The 21,223-nt window shown below is 45.4% G+C and overlaps 1 protein-coding gene across 8 annotated transcripts in view; it reads left to right on the plus strand.

Annotated features, from left to right (window-relative positions):
- Positions 1-21,223, plus strand: part of Tmem131l (transmembrane 131 like) — a 125,792-nt gene that overhangs the window by 82,651 nt on the left and 21,918 nt on the right. For 5 of the 8 annotated variants that reach the window (XM_038347343.1, XM_038347345.1, XM_038347347.1 and 2 more), the window contains exons 8-21: positions 4,549-4,626; positions 4,815-4,968; positions 6,411-6,469; positions 6,749-6,857; positions 8,150-8,243; positions 8,927-9,080; positions 9,487-9,657; positions 11,001-11,070; positions 12,083-12,200; positions 13,839-13,980; positions 15,206-15,315; positions 16,172-16,244; positions 19,284-19,408; positions 21,006-21,148. In XM_038347343.1, the coding sequence (XP_038203271.1) occupies positions 4,549-4,626; positions 4,815-4,968; positions 6,411-6,469; positions 6,749-6,857; positions 8,150-8,243; positions 8,927-9,080; positions 9,487-9,657; positions 11,001-11,070; positions 12,083-12,200; positions 13,839-13,980; positions 15,206-15,315; positions 16,172-16,244; positions 19,284-19,408; positions 21,006-21,148 (1,600 nt within the window). The remainder of the gene's footprint in view (positions 1-4,548; positions 4,627-4,814; positions 4,969-6,410; positions 6,470-6,748; positions 6,858-8,149; positions 8,244-8,926; positions 9,081-9,486; positions 9,658-11,000; positions 11,071-12,082; positions 12,201-13,838; positions 13,981-15,205; positions 15,316-16,171; positions 16,245-19,283; positions 19,409-21,005; positions 21,149-21,223) is intronic. The other 3 variants (XM_038347344.1, XM_038347349.1, XM_038347351.1) reach the window with 1 other exon arrangement.

Here is a 21,223-nt window from a genome sequence, read left to right on the forward strand (position 1 = left end):
ATAGCAGAAAAAGGATTTGCCCAGTTAGATTGTCAGCTTAGCGGTATATTAGAGCTTCTTCCAGATGGTGACTAGGAGGCCGGATCCGACTCGTGTGTCGTGCCCAAGGTTGGCTGTGTGCTCTTCTATCTTTGTGGTGGGTGAAGTGTGTGAGTTTTGTGTTAGCGCACAAGACGGCAGCACATTTGTCTATGATTTAGTTTGGTTTCTGTTGCTGTGATGAACACCATAGCCAAAAGCAAGTTGGGGCAAAAAGGGATAATTTGGCTTATGTATCCCTAGTCCCCTGGGGGAAACCAAGGCCAGAACCTGGAGCAGGAACTGATGAGGAGGCCATAGAGGGCGCTACTTGCTGGCTTCCTTCTCAGGGTCTGCTCTGTTTAGAGGTGTGACACTGCCCCCAGTGAGCTGAGCCCTCCCCATCAGCTATTTATTAAGCACCTGCCCTACAGACTTGCCTACAGGCCCGTCTGATGGAGGCATTTTCTTGCTTGAAGTCCCCTTTTCCCAGATAAATTGAGCTTCTGTCAAGTTAACAAAAAAACTAACCAGCCCAGTTTATTTGCAATTCTTAATAATAAAAATATGATTACATTATTATTACCTCTTCTTTTCCTCCTTCCAGCCCCTTTCAAATCAATGACCTCTTTTTCTCTTGTCATAGTGGCTTTAGACATGTAAATATACACATAAATCTATACATGCAGCATGCTGAGCCTGTTTAGTTTTGCTTGTATGTGTTTTCAGAGCTGACTTCCTGGTATTGAGTAACTGTTTAGGGGCTCATCCCTGGGGAAGACCGGGTCTCCCTCTCTCAGCACTCATTCATTTGCCTAGAGCTCTTTTTCCAGGGGTTGTACCCCATGAAACACATTTAAAAAAAAAAAAAACTTTTCTTCAGTACCTTCTTGGATCTAGGCTGCTCACATGTGGAGAATGTTTTTATTGATTTCTTTGGTTAAAACAACTTTTGAAGCATGTGTTGTCCCAGTAGCCACTATTTATCTAAAAGGCTGAAAAGAACTTAAAATTTTAGAACCACTATAAAATAATAATTGTCTAAAATGAAATCATAGGACACTATGGAAGCCTGGAGAAGTTACAGTTAGTGGGAATTTGAGGCACATAGTTGTACTCTGTGTGTGTGTGTGTGTGTGTGTGTGTGTGTGTGTGCACAGTAGCCAAGGAGAGGATGCTCTCAAGTAAGAGAACATGGAAAACAAACCAGAGGAATGAAAACTGAGGGTGGGTAGGTGTGAGCGATGTTTGTTGTGTGTGTGAAAAATATCACACTGAGCACCAAGATAAATACAATTAGTATGTGTTACTAAAAAAAGCGGGGGGAGGCTATTCCAGAACACAGCCACACACGGGGTCGCCATTGTTAATACCTGTCATCTTCTGTAGTTTTCTGTTCTGGGTGTGGATGAGAGAGATGGTTTTCCATCAGGGATCCTGTTGCTGGACTGCGTGAGGAGGAGACCTTCGTGAGATGTGTCATTCCTGATCTACCTCTGGCCAGGAGTTATTAGCCTTTTAGCATGGGCTCTGCCTTTGCTGGTGGTGCACGGTGGCAAGCCTCACGCCTGCCAGGGACAGGTGCATCCTCATGGGAGGCTGTGCAGAGCTGTGCCGTTGGAGAGCCGCCTTCGTGGGTGCTGGTCCCTCCAGAGCTGTGCTGTTGGAGAGCCGCCTTCGTGGGTGCTGCTCCCTCCAGAGCTGTGCTGTTGGAGAGCCGCCTTCGTGGGTGCTGGTCCCTCCAGAGCTGTGCTGTTGGAGAGCATATCTGTCATACACTGAGTGATAGTTGGTTATAGGATCTGAGGGTTGTATCAAGGGGCAGGGCCCGGGATAGCTCTCATCTTATACGAGGCCATTGCTCTGCAGACTCAGTGTCTAGCCCCACGTGTTTAGGCTGCCCGCTGGAATGCCCCACGGCTTGTACAGAGCTGGTGTTCCCACTGATAGGCACACTGGCACAGAAGACTTAGCATTTGAAGCTGTGAAAAGGATCTCAGAAAAACAGGTTGTGAAGTTGGGGCTTTCCAGGGCTATTTTCGTGTGGAAACCTTGTCTCAGGAGTCTTTTCATGAGGTCTGTCCTGCCTGTTCTCATGGACGTTGTCCTGGTGTGGCTCCTGTCACCAGTAGAGGCCATTAGAATGACTTAGGGCTTTAAGACTTTGTTTTACACAGTCTCAGAATCTCACACCTTTCCCCTAAATGTCTTAGCACACCGGTGGAGATGACTTCGGACCTCAGTTCCCAGTCCCTCGTGCTCCCTTTACCACAAAACCACCAGGCTCTGTACCAAGTGGTTTAGCATTGCTGCTTTCTTGAGTGCTGTATATTGGAATGGCTTAAAAATCTTACACCTGGTCTTTTATGCACCTAGGAAGAATAGATTCAGTCTATTCTGACTTCTTGAACAAAGTGCTGGTTTCCCTGCCTTTTCCCACTGGCTGGCTCTGCGACCTTTGATAAGTCGTTCACCCCTCCAGGCTGCACTGTCCCCATGACTGAAAGGGAATACTGTCATACTCTTTTTTAAGTAAAGACTTAGCATATGTTATGCTCTAATTCATTAAAGTAAAATGGGAATTTTCAAACATAGAGATTTGTTAATTTAGTTGGTTGGTTTGCTTCTCTATTAAGGTTAAAATTGCAATAATTTTCTTTTGGGAAAGAAATGTCACCTTTTCAATCTCCTCTAGACAAATGCACGCAGGTCACAGGCAGTATGGACGCACTTGAGCTCCCCCTTGTGGGGTTCTGACCTACGCCCTACCACAACAAAACAGTACAGTTGAGTCTCCCTCAATTAGAGAATCTGAAATCCAGAGTGCTCTAAAATCTGAAAATGTTTGGTCCCCAGTCGGACACCACAAATGTGATAGTTCAATGTATACTAATTGCTCATGGCAAAATTGCTTGAAAATACTATGTAAAATTATGCCCAGACTATATGTATAGAGTATATGAAACATAAGTGAATTTTGTGTTTAGACATGAGTACCATCCTCAGAAGAGCTAATGGTGTATGTGGAAATATCCCAAAATAAAAAATTTCTCTTCTCAAGCCCCTAGAATAAAAAGCATTCATCCTGTAGTGGTTTCTATTTGTTATGCTTCTGCTGAGTGCAGGGGTCTTGCTGAAATTGGCAGGTTATAAAAATCACCCGTGCAAAATTTTACCAAGAATAACAGAGCATTAACTTTTAAATCATATCGGGTCTCCGTGTTCCTAACCCTTACTCCTGTTTGAATCGTCATTCTGTGCTCTTAGCGTTATTCATCCATTCAGAGAAATGTGAGAGGAAAAACCCTTTTAAAATTGAACCCACCTTTTACAAATGTGTACTTTGAAAATACATTGATATGTTTTTCCCATTAAAACTGAAATTTTCAGGTCAAAAGTACACACCAAGAATCGGGTTTTGATTTATTCTTTCATTTTACCGGTGTTGGTTCTTCCCATTTGGCTGTTGCCTATTTCAGGCTTCCTCAGTTCCGCGGTGCCTGTGGCCGTACCCTCTGTTAGTTCACTGGCCATAGCACAAGTGCCTACTTAGGGAGAAGCATGGGATTAGGTGCTTAGGATCTGCTGGAGAGGGTGGGCCTTGACCAGATTGTTACGGTGTTAAGTGAGGAATGTTAGAAAAGGTTGGGTAACGTGCCCATGTTTAAGTGATGGCTGGTTACTCCGATGTGGCTTCTGGGGTAAATGAGCCAGGGATTGGCACAGTCGGCAGGGTAAGGAAGTGGGTTCACTGTAAAGGGACAGCAATTTCAAAGATGCCCACTGGAACAGTGAAGCCAGAGTGTGGGCACAGAGGACCCCCTTTGTCATCTCAAGAAGGGATCCAGCACTTAGTAGAAGCTTTGAGGGTCACCACTGACAGAGTTTGGGTACATAGAAGCTCAACTTGAAGAGCAAACTGTTTGGCTTGTTTTCGAGACACAGTCTAGCCCAGGCCGGTCTTGAACTCTCAGTCCTCTTGCCTCTGTCTCCACATGTGTGGGTGGAGGTGATCCCAACAAGCGTGGGGCTGGAAAAAATGACTTGATGGTTAAGAACACTTGTTCTTGCAGAGAAACTCAGTTTGGTTCTTAGCACCATGTAGGGAGACTCACAACTGCCTGTGATTCCAGCTCCAAGGAACCTAATATTTTCTTCTGGCCTCCTTTGGCACCAACTCTCGTAAGGCTTGAGTGTGTGTGCGCGTGCGCGCGCGCACACACACACACATCTTAAAATAAAATAAGCAAAATGCAGTAACTTGGTTATTCCTGGGCAAACCCACTTTAAAATAAAAGTATATTTCTTTGTTTAAACCCAGTGTTAAACACTGACAGTATTCATGAGTATGCTTGGACCTGCTTCCGACCTTACTAGGAACTTTCAGTTATCACTTCTTTTAGTGTGCAAGCTTGTGACAGCAGGTTATATTTCCAGCACAACATAGCGCGTAGCATCTAACAGCTACTCAGAATTTGTTGGTACTGTTAAGGCCTCCTCTTAAGTGCTTTTGCCTCTTTCTTCTTTTAGGCAGAAACCACTAATGCTACCCTCCTGCGGGTGCAGCTGGAATGCAGTTTACATAACAAAGTGTGTCAGCAGCTAAAGGTAAAGCAATGTTTAGCAGACCTCCCTGTTTTCCTTCCTGCCTCTTAAAAATCAAAACCGTGGTGCATTCTCACCACAAGCCTCTGCTGTTGCCCTAAGTGGTCCTCTTTTTAAAAATGCACAATCTCAAAGTTCAGATGATGTTTTGTTTTTGAGCTTTTCTCGTTTCCCCATGCCTCCCGTTTCAGAGTTGCTATCTGGGGCCTGGCAACGCTTTACCCTTGGAGATGAGCATAGTGGTCGCTGTGGAAAACTCCTCGAGGCAGCCTGAAGAGAGCACGCAAGCCCTCTTAGATCACCTCTCTATTGTTTACGTAGCTACTGCTGAGTCCGAGAGCACAGGTGAGGTGGGGGCTTTACAGCTTCCGTTGTGGGACTGTAGCTCAGTGGAGTATGCACTGGCTCCTGGCCCATCTGGTGCTGGCAAAAATGAAAGCTCAAACCCTTTCCTTCCAGCATGTCTGGTTTCCCTGCACCGTTATTCAGTCTTGTCAAAGAATCAAGACAAGGAGCCTCTGCCGCAGGTAGATTATGACAGGAGCTAGTTCTCAGTCTGCAGCTACTCAGGCTGCGTCAGTTCAGGGACGTTAGGTGACCACCGCCAGCTGTTCTGAGTCTCCTTGGAAATAATTTTTCTTGGCAGTGTGCGGATAATAAGCAGATGAAGCCGCATGACTGCCTAAAAATAAACATTCACAGAGGGTCTGAAGTCCCGAGTCTTACTCCAGGGATCCGAGTTGCAGACTCTCCATTGAGCAGACTGTGCTGTCCTGTGTTCTTCATAGCTGACAGCTGGCTATTTCCCGATGTGTGACAACTGGGGAGCGAGTTCCTCTTTGGAAACGTGGGTCCGACTTCCTAGAAATAGCCTGCTTTGGCAGTTCAGCTTCAAAGAACATGTGCAGAGATACATACTAGACGATGCCCGAGATTCATCATGTGGGATTTGCCGTTATAACAACTGTGTCAGTATGAATGTGTATATTTATTACTCATTCAGAGAAAGAAATGACACATGATATAGGAAAGCATAGTTATGTATTGGCCATCAGCAGTATCGAGTGTGCCATGCCCTTTCCTTCCCCACCATCCACCTCACACTGGGGATGGAGCCATTCGCTTCCCGCGTACATCACTCTAGCTTTAATTGATGAGCAAGCATCAGTTACCTTCCAGCCCTTAGAAGTGGATGTAGTAGCAATGGACAGGGCTCCTCTGCCCTGCGGTTTGTACTTTGTTGGGTTTTGTCATGCGCAGGTGGGCACCCAGGCTGAGAAGACCCCTGTCCTCTAGGGAACACATTTGAATGATAGCTAGAGGGGAGCCTGCCTTCTGAGATGCCAGAGTTTAATTCCTCCCAAGTGTGTTGGTTTAAATGAGGAAACACATGGCTTTCCAGATAACTGGAGAGCATAGCTTGGCTGGAAGCTGTCTGCGTGGTTACTGTCATTCAGGCAGAGCATACTATATCAATTTCTGTCCTGCAACTTCTTCAGTGTGTGGGAACCTACGTGTCCAGGCGATTTTTTTTTTGTTTGTTTTTGGTTTTTATAAGGCTCTCTCTTCCTGTGACTTAAAAGACCCATCCCATGTACCTGAAACTCTTGACTTTGATCCCCAGTACTGGATTCACTCGTGCTTGCACCACAGAAGGTGCCAGTTTCAGTGTTGGAGAAAACGTTTTGGTCCTTTTAGAAATGTCTAATGTATAATTTTACTGTGCTGAGTTGTGGAGAGTCTGTGGCTCTTTCTCTTAACCTTACTGCTCTGATTCTTTTGGACAGACGAATCTGCAGTCAATATGTATGTGCTGCATTCAGGAAACAGCCTTATTTGGATACAGGTAATTGCTGAAGCTCATCCGTCAGTAATCTGAAATTACAAGTGTACGTTTTGCTGCGGGTCCTTAGGGATTACCAGGAGCAGATGCAGAGGCCTTTGTGTCTCTTCACTTCTGCTGTCATTTAAACCCACTCCCCCTTGCTGGAACACCCTGTTTACGTGGGTCTTGTCAGCACCCTGTCTGCAGTTACAGACGCATCTGCTGGCCAGTTTCTGAGAGTCTCGCTCCACGCTGTGTACTGATAGCCTCCTGACGTGGATTCCTTTCTTGTTGCTGCAGGATATCCATCACTTCTCGCAGAAAAATGCCCTGTCTCTGCAGTTTGAACCGGTGCTGCTACCTACTTCCACAACAAACTTCACGAAGATCGCTTCATTTGTTTGCAAAGGTACTCATTAAACCGCTGAGGTGTTCCTCTCCTCTAGTGGGTTAGCCGGCAGTTTCCTTCCGGCCCAATCCAGCTACAGGTGAGGCACAGTTTAAAGATGCCCAGTAGGTTTTGTTCCTATAAACTGCAGCCTTTGGTGTGGTTAAGCCTGATGTGGATGCCGCCTGTGTTTTTCCATGCCTGTCGGGTTTTGAGCTTCAAGCTTGGTAACTTGCAGTTCAGTGTGTGTGTCCTGTGTCTTTCACAGGGAGCAGAGTTGTAGGAAACTTTTCAGATAACATGATAGACTATGATGGGGAAGGCCCACAGTGAGCTTCAGTACAGTCCTGTGTTCAGATTCCTACTTACAGTTAAAAAGTATTCTGTTAATGAATTCCCATGGATCTGAATCATAGGAAAATATACCCAAACTCACACATGTTTAAAGAACTTCAATTTAAAGCCACAAGTGAGATATCACTTATTATAGAGATCATTAGGGCTTTTTTTTTTTTAAAAAAAAAATGGGTGCTCACATTCTGTTTTTATAATGAGGAAGGAAAAAAAATGTATGTTTTAGCTGAGAATTGACGTGGGCTGTGGAGAAGGAAACTGATTGATCTTTATGAAAGTTGAAAATAACTTAAATCCTCCTCTCTAGTTCAGCAATGGAACCTACAGATATTTCTGTTTTCAGAACTATACCTAGGCCAGGCGTGGTGGCATGTGCCTGTTAGTCAGTTGCAGTGGAGACAGGAGGATTGTCTGAGCCCAAGGACTTGGGGGCAGCTGTGACACCTGTTTCTCAGAGAAAACCCGGCCTGACAGCAGAGTGGCCTCAGAGGCCACTGAGTGCTGGTTCAGCTGAGTCCCTGTAAGGAAGGTGGACCCTGCAGCCAGACACACTCTAAGGCCCAGTGCCGATGCGGGTGTTTAAAGGGTGCTGAGTGACCCCGCACAGGCATAGTGCGCCTGCAAGGGCATTCCCCAGAGCACTGGCTTTGCTGTCTGAGATGATTGGGAAGAGGGATAATGGTAGGCTCTACCTCGATGTTTTTTTTTTTTAAATGTTTGAATTTGGTTTGGAGCCACATATTCTTATAGAAGCAGTGTCAGTATGTAAGCTAAGATTCAACAACAGTCATGATCTGGATCAGAAGCAGCTGGAAGTATTGTCTGTGGAAGATGTGCTTCTGCATCACCCACCAGGACGCCTCCCCGGGCCGCTTGGATTTCCTTCCCTCGAGTTCCTCCCATGCTCTTCTTTACTGATACCGATGCTTACGCTGCACATGTGTCTGTGTACCCGTTAGCAGGTTCCTCGTGTGACCGCGGGGCTGTGGGTGTGAGGAAAAGGACAAGCAGCCCAGCTCTGAGAGCCTGCCTCTCCTCTCCTGTGGTCCAGGGGTGAGTTCACTCCGGCTTTCCCTGAGCACCCTCCGTTCGTTGCTTTGTCTGTTTGTCTTCTTAGTGGATTTTTGTTTGTTGTTTTATCATTTGGCAATGCTTTAAAATCATGACTGTCCCTGCATGGTTCTTTGTGGATTGCTGCCACCTTGTATTAGCCTAACTAATGCAAAGTGGAGAAGTGGGGCTAAATAATTCGGTTTGGGGGTAGGTGTGGACCAGATAATCAGAAGAAATTGTACCCGTGGTATTCTCTGAGTTGTATTTGGATCCTGGTTTTGCCCTGGTCATGCTGGGTCTTTTTTTTTAAAAATATTTGTTTATTTATTATGTATACAATATTGCGTCTGTGTGTATGCCTGCAGGCCAGAAGAGGGCACCAGACTCCATTACAGATGGTTGTGAGCCACCATGTGGTTGCTGGGAATTGAACTCAGGACCTTTGGAGGAGCAGACAATTCTCTTAACCTCTGAGCCATCTCTCCAGCCCCATGCTGGGTCTTTCAGCCTTGCCTATGGGTGTATTGCTGCGTGGGTGAGCCGGAAGGCTGAGGGAGAGCTGTTGGCGGTCGTTTCCCACAAAGATAATGGTTTCTGCTCCCATTTCCTCATTGGGAGGATCTGTAGAGGACAGACAACTATCCTGACTCAGGAGAGGTCACATTTATGCCTTCTGCTCACAGGTATTTCAGAGTGGATGCCTCTGCAGCCCAGTTTCACATAGAGCGTCACGAGAACGCGACAGGAGTGTGGTCGATATGGTACCGCAGCCATTTTGACCATAGCATCGTATTAAAAGACGTGTCTGTTTCCAAGGAGGCCAGGCACATTTTAAAGGTACACACAGTCCTTTGTCTCCAACCTTTTACTTAGTTCAAGCTCTGTTTAATATCATTCTGTGAAGCCAATACGTACAGCACCTAACTCTGACTTACAATTTTTAAAGCAAGTATAGTTCCGTTTTAACATTCGAGAGTCAGGAGTTCGATTGACAGCTATCTGAACTTCCCCTCTTTCAGAGAGGCCCTGCTTATGGTTAAAATATAAAACATGTGGTTTCACAAAGCACCTCAAGGCTTCTGCTGTGATGTCTACAGTAGTGTGCGCTGGAAACGAAACTTGGTTTGAAATCATAAATATTTTACTTTTGATCCTGAATGAGTGGAGTAAGAAACGTAACGATTTTAGTCCTCAGGAGTCTCCGGAGCAGCTGACCTCTCTCGCTTCTTTTCCTTCCTTTTAGGTTCTGAGCTTCCCTGGCCCTTTATTTCTACCCCCAGGCTGTTGGAATATATTTTCCTTGAAACTTGCTGTTAAAGACATTCTCCTAAATCTGCTCACCAATGTGTTTCTGACTACGAACACGGGCGCCATTTTTGCGATACCTCTGCAGATTTTCTCGGCCCCAGCCAAGGTATTGTGTACACCACCATGTGCGGTCATGTCATTTAGTAGTGACAGTTGCCTTGTGTCCCCTGTGGTGTTTGGCTTTTATTGCCCCAGTTAGCTTCATCTTCTAAGCTATCTAAGCTGACATCACCAAGTCCGTCTCAGATGACAGACTTGTTTAGATATGGAAATCTTGACTTAGACGGGTTCTTTTCATGAAGTAATGATTATTTAATAAACCAAATCATTCCCAGTAGATTCATGGATTTCATTTTTCTCTTTGCTGCTTCGAAGCAGACACAGGGTCCTGATTTGCTAGGCAGATGCTCCGCTCTTGAGTGAGATCCCTAGCTCCCATTCCCAAAGGCTGGGAAGGAACGCATGGTTGAACTTTTAATACGTGTTTGTAGGGACTTCTAGTAAATCTGATTATTTAGTGTTTTAAATAGACTTCTTTTAAGAGGTTCTCAGTTGCTCATAATCATTGAATTTTCTTAAGGGTCCAGTATAAAGCCTAAAAGGTCATGAGATAATTCTTCCTAAAATCTGGGCAAATTGTGTTCAGCTAAGATTATTTTAAGCATGTCTCATTTTTTTCCTTAATGTTTATTTTCATTTAATTATTGCTTCCTTTTGAGCCAAGCTATTCTGTATAACACTGAGTTCTGGTTTTTCACTATGAGACATTCATACAGCCATCTTTATGATTTTTTTCTCACTTATTAGTGTTGATGTTTCATAGTCAGAAATGCCTTGGCCCTAGCTGAGATTGTGAGATTCTACACCAGACTTGGCAAGAGTGTGAAGTTCATCCATGTAGTCATATTTGAGCAGGAGGGATTTCTTAGCAAATCCCCTTCCCCGATCAAAACATATAAAGAGAGTGATTAAAGGGAGGAGGCAGGAGGCAGGCTTCAGCAGCAGGGCACTAGAACCCGGGCACTCCCCAGACCTGTGGCAGGGGGTAGCTAAAGTTAGTAGAGATCAGCACACCCTAGGATTAGAGTCCAGCTCAAGACAAGCAGAACGCACAACCCCAGACATGTCCCAAGTCTGACCCTATGGCAGCGTGGTGTCTGGTGTGCCCAATAGTGAGGTCTCGTCTTTGACAGCGGCACGGGAGCCACTGCCAGCTGTCCTTGTAGGGCACTGAGGGCTGTAGCGAGGCCACCGGGTCACCCTGTGAGGCGCAGCCCAGGCGCCTCTGAGGTGACAAGGGAACCAGGAAATTGCTTTTTCGTTGTTTGGCTTCTGGTTAAAGGGGAGTCCACTGAGGTAGCGCCCATGTCTGCTTCCCGTCTTAGCGTGTTAGGATTTTTATGCTGAGTGTTGTGTTTTAAGTTATTCATATATTACTTTTCAATCTAGGAAGGGAGTCTGGGTTTTGAAGTGATAGCACATTGTGGCATGCATTATTTCATGGGAAAATCAAAAGCAGGTAAGTATTTTGCTTTAGGATTTTTGTAGCACTGAAGTTTGGGGGAAATGGAAAGCAGTGATAGAAGTTAGCTCTAGTAGATGGAATTAATAATTAATTCTGTTAAAGCAATTGTATCGTACTCTATACTTAGCATAGTCATTGACAGAGTGACCAGAAATAGTTGATTATTCTCCAGACAGCTAGAATATTTATAGAAATAAGAATGTCCTCTTTTTCTTATGTAGCTTGTGCTTTTGTGAGAGATTAAAAAAAATAATATTGTTTGATCTTAGCAGCCTTATCACCAGGCAAAACTGGAAAACTGGGAGATGTATGCATCTATCTCTCCCTGTATCAGGAGGTCCTAACTGCCATGTGAGACTGAAGGCCTTGGTAGTGATTTGGAAGTTGAGCCTAGGTTTTGGTTCTGTATTTTGTTTTTGTACTTCGATTTACTGAGATCTCTTGTACAAAGAGAGTTTTAAAGTACAGCCTTACCTTTGGGAGAGCCCCCTTTTCTTCCCAGCACCTCCACTAGTAGAGACAGGACAGGGCAGCTATGTAGGGGTGAGGGACCTCCTAGAGCACCTTGTGAATCCGCGTTGTGTCAGATCAACTGCTGGTCTGTGCCCTCCTTGACAACTACTGTCTGTCCCTCCACATCCCCAACCTCCATAGTCCCCTAAGGACGCAGCTGCCAGAGGGTGTTTTCATGGAAGCAGCTCTGCCCTTTCGGTTGGAAGCTGTCGGGAATGCTGCAAGCGCAGTTTTGATTTGTCTCAGCTGTGTCATGAGCCATGAATCGTCTTTTACGTTATTTCTTCACACGACACGCTTTAGTTCTGTTTTCCCATGTTTGTTTCATTTGACGTGTCACGTGCCATTGAGTTAGGGGACTTCAGAGGGAAGCAGCAGAATTTATGCACGCCATAGCCCTCTTAGTTTGTGAAGCGTGATGGCCAGCCCTTGGCTTTAGTTACTAATAACTGTACTTCGTAAATCTGAAGTTTGAATCTGATCTAACTTTTAGAAACTCCTCCTTGGGATGGAAGCCTTTCTCTGGATCGGTCTACCTGGGACATGGATTCTGAACTCGCAAATAAACTATATGAAAGATGGAAGCATTACAGAAGTGGCCATGTTTGCAGGTGCGTCCTCCGTGGATGGGCAGGGGGCGTGACTGCTTCCTACTGCGTTCTGCACTGGACTTGTTAGTGACCGTGCAAACTCCCAGCCTCAGAAACATTGCCAGGACAGCACCATATATGTTTCTCAACTGTTCCTCAATGTTCCTCAACTGGAGTTTGTTCACCAGGCATCAATTTTGCCTTTTTTTTTTTTTTTTTTTTTTTTTTGTATTCTGTCTTACGTGTAGGCACATATCCACCGACTGCTTTTTGCTGAGTTGCTTGAGAATAAGCAGCAGATTTCAGCCTTGAGCCCTCAGGACTTTCCTGGGAGAATCTCTGATGGCCATCACACTGAAGCTTTCATTATTAGAAGAAAATGATTGGAAAATATTCTTTTATATGTAGCATTACAACCGCAACCAGCAAATTGACCAATAATGTATCAGATGTAGTTCATGCTAAAAGTTCCCTAGTTGGCCTATGACCTATGATACCTTTTACCACACCCCACCCCCTTCTTTTTCCTTTGTTTTAATTCGGGGGTCATTCAGGGCTACATCCTCTTGTCTTGTTTCCATCCATCTGCAGTTTTTAATCACATTGGCAGATTGTCTAGTCTAGACAAGTTGTCTTACAGACTGTTCCACACCGTGGGTCTTTCTTCTTTGTGTAATGGGTTTTCAAGTTTGCATCCATTTTAGCGAGACTACCGGCTCCCTGCCGGTGTGGCGCTGTCGGGGGCTCATGTCCTTTTGTCCCGTGGTTAGCACTGCAGAGTTGAAAGCTGTCGGTGCCCTTTGGTGACTCAGTAGTCTTTATCATAGACATTTGCCTACATACCGCAGATGTAGTATTCATGGTCACGCCTGGTCTTAGCCCGACTGATGCCTGTCGTGGGAAGGCTGAGGGCGACCTTGTGTGGGCTCTGTTCATTACCACATACGTGTGAGCACCACTGAAGTCTCCAGTTTCTGTCATCATTTTGTTAGTTTGGGTGTGTGTGGAGGGTGTCTGCGTGAGAGTATGGGTGTACACGCGTGTTCCCATGTTCCGAAGGCTGAGGGGCACGTGTTAGGTGCCCTCTGTCTCTCCCAATCTTTTTCCCTGAAGACAGACGGAGCTCAGCATTTTCAGCTGACTGAGGCACAGGTGTGCTTGCTTGCAGCCACGCCCAGCTGCTTCTCTGGCCGCCGAGTTTCCTTCCCAGCGAGCACTCTTACTCACTGAGCCTGCTCCCCGGCCCCATAATTAGCAGTTTTGATGACAAATTCAAATTTTTGCTGGGTGTCCTTCTGGGCAGCTTGTGTGTCTCTTTGATGTGGTATCAGAATGGCAATCATTCTCTGATTGCTTGCTTTCTAGTAACACGGGTTTGCTTGTGTGTGTCTATGTGTGCATGAGTATGCCTTTAGTGTCAGACATTGAACTCGGGGACTGACAGGAGAAACATGTGCTCAGCCCCAGGATGACATCACCAGACCCCTAGGATCAGTCGTACACTTTGTCTTTACAAATTCTACCAAAAGCCATTTCCCCCAGAGTTCTTGTGCCTGCCTTTTATAGGGAATGGTATTTAGTATTTCCATTTTTTAAACGTTAAGGTTGGTTTTTGTATATATTTATTATTATTCTTTTTTTTCTTTGTCAATTTTCCAGGAGAAATGTTTTGGGAATGACACAGTTTGGCTCTGTGAAGAAATCCAAGGACTCAGAACCCTTGGTTTCCTTTTTGCCCCGCTTGGTCCTAGAGCCTGGCCTCGTGTTGAACTTTGGTGCCACTGCCCTCAGGAACAGCGTGGTGAGCATAGTGTACCTTATCTGTGACACCCAAGCCTGGGGCTTCCAGAGCATAACCCTCCTCTCTGGGGCATTTATACCTGGAGATTGGTTTCAGACGAGATTACTTGAAATACAGACACAAACGTCATTAGGACGTTGATTGGGGATGTTTACAGGGCCACAAAGAGAACAAAGCCTTTGGACAAGGAGATGTCGTTGGATAGGACTTCATCCGTGTTAGAAGTGAGTGAGTGCCCAGCAGCTGGCAGTGGAGAACATCTTGGTTCACACCGGCTAAAACACGTCACTGTCATGGAAATCTAGAGGGAGCCATTGCTCTGTGGTGCCCGCAGTGCCCTGGCACTGTGTGTCTGTTGACTCACCTTTAGTGCACTGGCTTTTCCCTTGTGCATTTTTCCTACCTAGTCCGGGTTTCAGGAAGGGGCGAAGGGAGCAAACCGAGGACACCGCACCTAAGTTCGGGTGGCGCACCGCACCTTGTGCTCTCCGAGGTGCCTCAGCCGCTGTCTTGGCGTAACTTCTAAGTTTCGAGAATAGCGTGAGGAGCTTCCAGCTGCCCCTTCCTAGGATTCTTATGTTTATTGATTTAGTGGTGTGTGTGTACAAGTGTGTAGGGGACATCAGAGGACTCTGGCTTCTGGAGATTGAACTCAGTTCATGAGGCTTGGCGACAGTCACCTTTGCCCAGGAGTCCCCAGTACTTTCCTGCTACTCTCTCTCTCTCTCTCGTGACATAGGCGTAGCTTTATAAACCTGAGGGATAGACATTGGGCTATCCTTCCTCTAACTGACTTAAGAACACGGGCTTTTGTTTATATAACCAGAATATAAAACGAAGCTTTACGATTGTTACCTAATCTATGTTCTGTAGATAAGACTTTCTAGTGTCTTACCTTACGGGGATTTCCTCTTTCCTGTTGGCCTCAGATGGAGCCCAGGATCTCGGTGCTCGGCCTTCTTGGTCTGTTTTAATCTCCCTGGGTCTGGCCAGAAACCATTCATGGTATTCCCCACCCCACCCCAACACCCAGTGCTAGGGATTGAACCTGGGTTGAGCATGTGGTGTACTCCCACGTGGATCTGTTTGGAAATCTCCAGGCTGCTTACCTTCTAAGCCACGTGATGGCTCTCCTGGCGAGGTTCAGGTCATGCTCTTCTGGTAGGAATACCTTGGGAGGATACCATGTTCTTGGCCACGTTAACCCTGCTCTCCTCAAATCCAGGTGAAATACTTTGTGGTGAGGAACCCATCCCCTGGGCCGGTTTCCCTGCAGCTCCTGCCTCTCTCCCTTTACCCGAAACCTGAAGCCGCGCTGCGCCTGCTGCACAAATGGTAGGAAGATTCCCTGACAGGCTGCGGGAACTCCTGCACCTCTACCCCGGGCTCTGTGTGCTGGTACAGTGCGAGCCTGTCAGCCTGTGCCTGGGAACCTGGTCTCTCTCGGTGTGTGTGGCTTGAGGGAGGTCTTGGCATTGTGTGACACCTTCATTGTCACTGTGCCTGGCCTATCCAGGAAAATTCTTTTCTTGAGTTACAGTATCACAGGTTTTCATAGAAACTTCTAAAATTAAGAATCTTTTAAATTATGATCGTCTTCACTAGCACGGGAAGTAGGTTTAAAGACTGGTACAGTGGTACCGGCCTATAGTCCTGCCACTTGGGAGGCTGAGATGGGAAGATCGTGAATTTGAGACTATCCCGGGCAACATAGTGGTTAGGAGGCTGTGTAGCAGACTTGATCCCAGATTTCTCAACTTCTGCACTAGTGATGTGTCGGAACAGACACTGCCTTCTTGAGGAAGGAGGGCCCAGCACTAGAGGGCCTTCAGCTCTTTGGCTGGTTTCTGAGGCCAGCAAGACTTCCCCAGCCATGTCAGCCCATGTCTCTAGACACTGCCGGGTCCCGTGGTCATCGTGCTGCCATTGGTCAAGAGCCACTCACTCTCGAGTTCCGTAGCAAGCCACCCGGAGGACTTATTATTGCTTCCTGTGTAGATCTCTGTTGCATGTTTGTGTCATTAATTCCGTGCATTCATAGGTACCGGTGTGGCCGGTGGGTGTGGAGAGGACTGAGGGGGAATTTGATGAGAAGTGGGGGTAGTGAGTGTGTGAGCACACACATATTAATTCTTTGTTGGCTGATCCCAATGTTATTTTGAACACTGGAGTGTTTTTGCTTCATTTTTAGGTTTGGCACAGATATGCAGATGGTTAATTTCACAACTGGTGAATTCCAGCTCACCAAAGCTTGCCCTTACCAGGTAGGAAACCATCTTCACTGACTTGCTAGCTGCAGAAACAGCGAACCTGACAACCTCATGTTTTGGTGTCTGTATGTTCTGTGTTGGCTCTTGTTTTCCTTCTCTGGCATGAAGCATACATAGCAAGATTTGTTTGTTTCTTTTTCAGTTACAAAGCACTGTAGGATTAGTTTAGCCTGTGAATGATTTTAATGGAATAGATTAGATTCATGCAAGAGAAGAAAGAGCAACAGAATCAGAGATATGTAAAAAAAAAAAAAAAAACCCATATAACTAGAAATCTAAGAATTAATTTGATTCTCTTAAGATCCTTTGGCCCCTTCAGATTCCTTTTTAGTGTGTTGTAAGGGAAAAGCAGACACATTTTAAAAATGTTTTCCTATGTACTGGGTGGTGGCGGCACACGCCTTTTATCCCAGAACTTGGAAGACAGAGGCAGGCAGATCTCTGTGAGTTCAAGACCAGCCTGGTCTACAGAGTGAGTTCCAGGACAGCCAGAGCTATGTGGAGAGATCCTGTCTGAAAAAACAAATAAAAATTCCTCACATGTCTTAGTGATTTGAATAGTCATTAGATTCCTGTGTTACGCAGGTCCTCTGTTTCAAAGGTTTGTTTAGTGTTCTTAGAGTAAGAATTAAATACCCCATGATGAGGTTCTTGTTTGCAGTGGCCTTCACCACCCCGTTTCTTAGTCTCCGAGGCAGTGGAGGGCTTGTCTTGTGTGTTTGGAATCAATGTAAAGCAACTGTATAAAGCATGTACACAAACATATACCGCGGTCTCTACATGTGCCCCTCAGAGCTATGTTCAGTACAACATACATGGAGGGCAGGACAGAGACCACAGAGATCTCAGTCTACATGGAAGAGCAGGAGGGAGAACATACATAGCCTGGAACTGGAGCTTTTTTTTTTAAGATTAATTATGTATACACTGTTCTGCCTGCATGTGTGTCTTCAGGCCAGAAGAGAGCACCAGATCCCATTACAGATGGTTGTGAGCCACCATGTGGTTGCTGGGAATTGAACTCAGGTCCTCTGGAAGAGCAGCCAGTGCTCTTAACTGCTGAGCCATCTTTCCAGCCCCAGAGCAGCTTCTAACATGCACTTGCAGTAGAGACTTGTTTACAATAATGAAACAAATTCTCCCTTCTCCGAGATCATTTGGGTAGCACTAGAGGGGTAGAGCTGAGTGCTGCAGGGTGTGCACAGGGTCACTCACTCTCCATGGTGACCCTGCCCCCACTGCTCCTCGCTCCTCTTTCCCAGGGAGCGTCCAGGGTGATGGAGATAATTAGTTCAAAATACTGAGAAATGCTTTGCCTACTGTTAGTAAGTCCTTTATATCTTGAAATCGAAATAAAAAGCAATTTATTTTATGTCTACTTTGTCCAGATTTGAATAAATTGGGTAACTCATCTAGATAATGTTTATTCCATTAGCGACTAGAGATTTTTTTCTTCCCAAGAAATAACAGTTTTGCAAATGGGGGATCTTTGTTAACTTATTGGATTGACCTAAATAAATAAATAAATAAATAAATAAATAAATAAATAAATAAAAGATGCTCAAATTGTAACTTGTTAAAGCTTTTTGTCATTGGACTGGAGAGATGACTTAGTTAAGAGCACTTGTCCCCGCTTGCAGAGAGCTCAGACTTACCTATAACCACTGTCCAAGGCTTCTGCACACAGACAGGAGGGCAAACGTGCACATTAATCAAAAATATTTTATAAAGTTTAAAGCTATTTTTTCATATAAAAAAGTGCTTGGACGTTGTAATTTTGTTTACTTGCTTGTAGAAGTCTAGCTTTTTGGTGGTGGTGGGGTTAAGAATGTATAGAGGGTTGGAGAGATGGCTCAGTGGCTGCTCTTCCAGAGGCCCTGAGTTCAATTCCCAGCAACCACATGGTGGCTCACAGCCATCTGTACTGAGTTCTGGTGCCCTCTTCTGGTGAGCAGGCAGGGCAGGCAGGTAGTGTAGGTTTGACTTCCTCTACCTATGTAAATTGGGCGGTTGTTTCATCTCATCTTTGACCTTCATAACAACATGTGAAGATTCAATAAGGTTTATAAAATAAATTGCTTAATGTTTTATGTGTGTTAAATAATCCAGTGCCTGGCATATAAACCTATTTCATAGACTGCTGCTGATACTATTACAGCTTTAATACTAAAATTGGCATCATTTTGGTTCAGGGTTTATATTATATTTATGAAGCAAGATTTTATCTTGCAGAGTTTATGATTTTAATGAAAATGAACCGAGTTTTATCACCATTTGTCCTTCCAGGCAGCACAGGAAATGTCAGCAAGTCTTGAGGATAAAAGTGACAGGATAAACACAGATTATTTATCATACCTGTCAAACCACCCCCTTCCCATGAGCAAGACCAATCAGCAGAAGTCAGTTAGACAAATCAGTAAAGTCTGGCTGACCAGTGCTAAAACAACAGTGTTTATTCCGAGGAATCGGAGGGGATAAAGGCAAATATGAATAAGTAGTGGTCTCTCTCCTAGAGGAGGAAATTGTGAGACCTAAAGTCTATAAAACCTAAATTCACTGTTAGAGACAGCCTGTGCTTATCTGATGGGGGGGGGGTGTGCTCTTCTTCAGTTGCTATAGAATTAAGCAGGAACAGTCTGTTCTCTGATTACTGTTTCTTAGTCAAAGAGTGTGATCTAGAAGGCTTCTAACTCCAGCTCCCACCCAAGCCAGGAGACAAATCCGTTGTGCCGTATCCTGTTAGATTGTCCTGCAGTTACCATTGAAGTTTCTCAGATGAGGCGCAGGGGGTATTGAATGCTTGAACAGTTGAGGACAGACAAGTCCAGCCGGATTTTCTAGAGAAGGGGTGAACCCCAGTGGTATAGCATGTGTGAGGCCTTACGTTCTGTCCCCAGCACCACAAATACGAGGAGAGAAAAGAAAACAGGTCGGTGAGTATGCCTGCAGTCAGGCTTATAACTGGGATGTGCCTGGTGGCTGTGGAAACCCACTGCTGTCTGCGGTGCTTGACGCTGTCCTCTGTAACTGCAGGGTGAGCCTTCAGAGTCCGGTTTGGGCGTGCTCCATCTGCATCTGCAGCCTCTGGAGATGAGAAGGGTTGGTGTCGTGTTCACACCAGTGGACTATGGAAAAGTCACCTCCCTCATACTGATCCGGTAGGTGTGTCTCTGTCTCTTCTCAAGTCTTCGTGGTGGGCTGTGTTGTGGGTTAGGAAGAGGTAGGGGCTGCAGAGAAGAGTCCTCACTTAACCCCGTTAACACCCCTTCTCTAGTAAGCTAGTGTCTCCAGGAGGGAGCGTATTTCACTCAGCCTCCAGTCAGATGTGGTCCCAAGAGGCAGAACATACCCACCCACAGGCACACACATTTGTGTCTTTGTCCTTAGCAGTAAAGATAATTGCAACATTGCTGTAGACATCCCATGAGTAGATACGGACCTCAGTAGCCCCAAGGACAACGGGAAAAGGGCCTCCCTGGGCAGGCCCACTGCTTATTTTTCTTCTCCTGACATATAGTTACTGCTTGCTGATGTAGCAGGAAGAAATGCTTTATTATTCCTTACGTTTCCCCGCCATGGGTAGTCTTTATGAGAGTCCTTTTACAAAACTTAGAATGCAGGCCTGAACTGAAGCTGTTTGCGTCGGCGAGCCTAACCCGAAGGCAACTTTGAATAAATAATACTTTAGTTACTTTTCAAAAGCTTTTCTTCTATCAGATCAATTGCACAGGTTTTGTTGGAGGCGTTCTTTAATATGCCAGCGTTGGTTCTTCTGCAGGCGGATGTGACTGAGAGGAAAATGTGCTAAAATAAAATCCAGAGCGTTTGTCCTCAGTTTGTCCTCAGAGGCCTCGAGTCGAGGCGCCCCAGCTTCCTGCTGAGTTGTCTCTTCATTTACAACCTGCTCTTTAAAAAAAACAAAAGGTTTCAGAAAGTATATAGATAAGCTTTGCTTCCCGAGACTTAAATACAGAGTTTCTAGTAGTGGTTCCTTTACTTTTGATGGTTTCTTTGTTGATTGACAGTATTTTCTACAAATCACTTACAGGCTTTTACATCACTAACCAAGCTATTTCAGTGCATTTTACATAGTTAGAGATAGAGGTGAAGTCCCTCTGTACTTAGGTGGTATTGTCCCCGTGGTGTCGGGAATTCAGTCCCGTGTGCCTCCTTTAAACTTGGTGCATAACGTTTTGTCTTAGCTGGCGCGGTGTCAGTTAATAAAAAGATGAACTCTGGCCTGCGCCACTGCATTAGTAAGAATCTGACTAGTTAAGTGTAATTTGTGGGATGCTATTTTGATTAAAAAGAAACAGAGTTAGATTCTAGGGTCATCCCATCTCTCAGTCAGTATTTCTTCTCGCTGCAATCTCTGTGAAAACCTCTGAAGTTTTATCATTTTGTCAGGTTTGGCTAGCATCTGCATCTGCCGCTTTTATTTGATGTCTAGGGGTGTGGTCACCACCCCACACCCGGTTGTTATAGAGCTGAGCTTCCGGTTGTGGCGGGTGCACTCTGGACTAGCATTCATTTCCTGGAGATACCTTCATGTATAAGACGCAGGAGATGCCACAGTTTTAAGAGATGCTTGTATTTTTAACTCACAATATTCTTTCTGTCTTGGATTAATGCCAGCTAAACTTCGCAGCTTGTAACATTTGAGCTAAGCTTCCTGGTGTCTCAGGAGGTGTTTGGCGTGTGCTTTAGGGCTGTGTTGACTTAGCCTGGGGTGAAGCTGCTGTGTTACCCTTGTAGGAATAACTTGACTGTTCTCGACATGGTTGCTGTGGAAGGATTTGGAGCACAAGAGCTCTTGAAAGTGGGCGGAAGACTTCCTGGTGCAGGAGGCTCACTCCGATTTAAGGTGCCCGAGTCCACGCTGATGGACTGTCGTCGACGTGAGTTTACAGGCTGGACACCTGCTACATCTTTGTTACTCACTTAGTAACTTAGAGTTCTTAAAGTACGGATTG

The sequence above is a fragment of the Arvicola amphibius genome, chromosome 11 (assembly GCF_903992535.2).
Source record: "Arvicola amphibius chromosome 11, mArvAmp1.2, whole genome shotgun sequence".
Classification (NCBI taxonomy): domain Eukaryota; kingdom Metazoa; phylum Chordata; class Mammalia; order Rodentia; family Cricetidae; genus Arvicola; species Arvicola amphibius.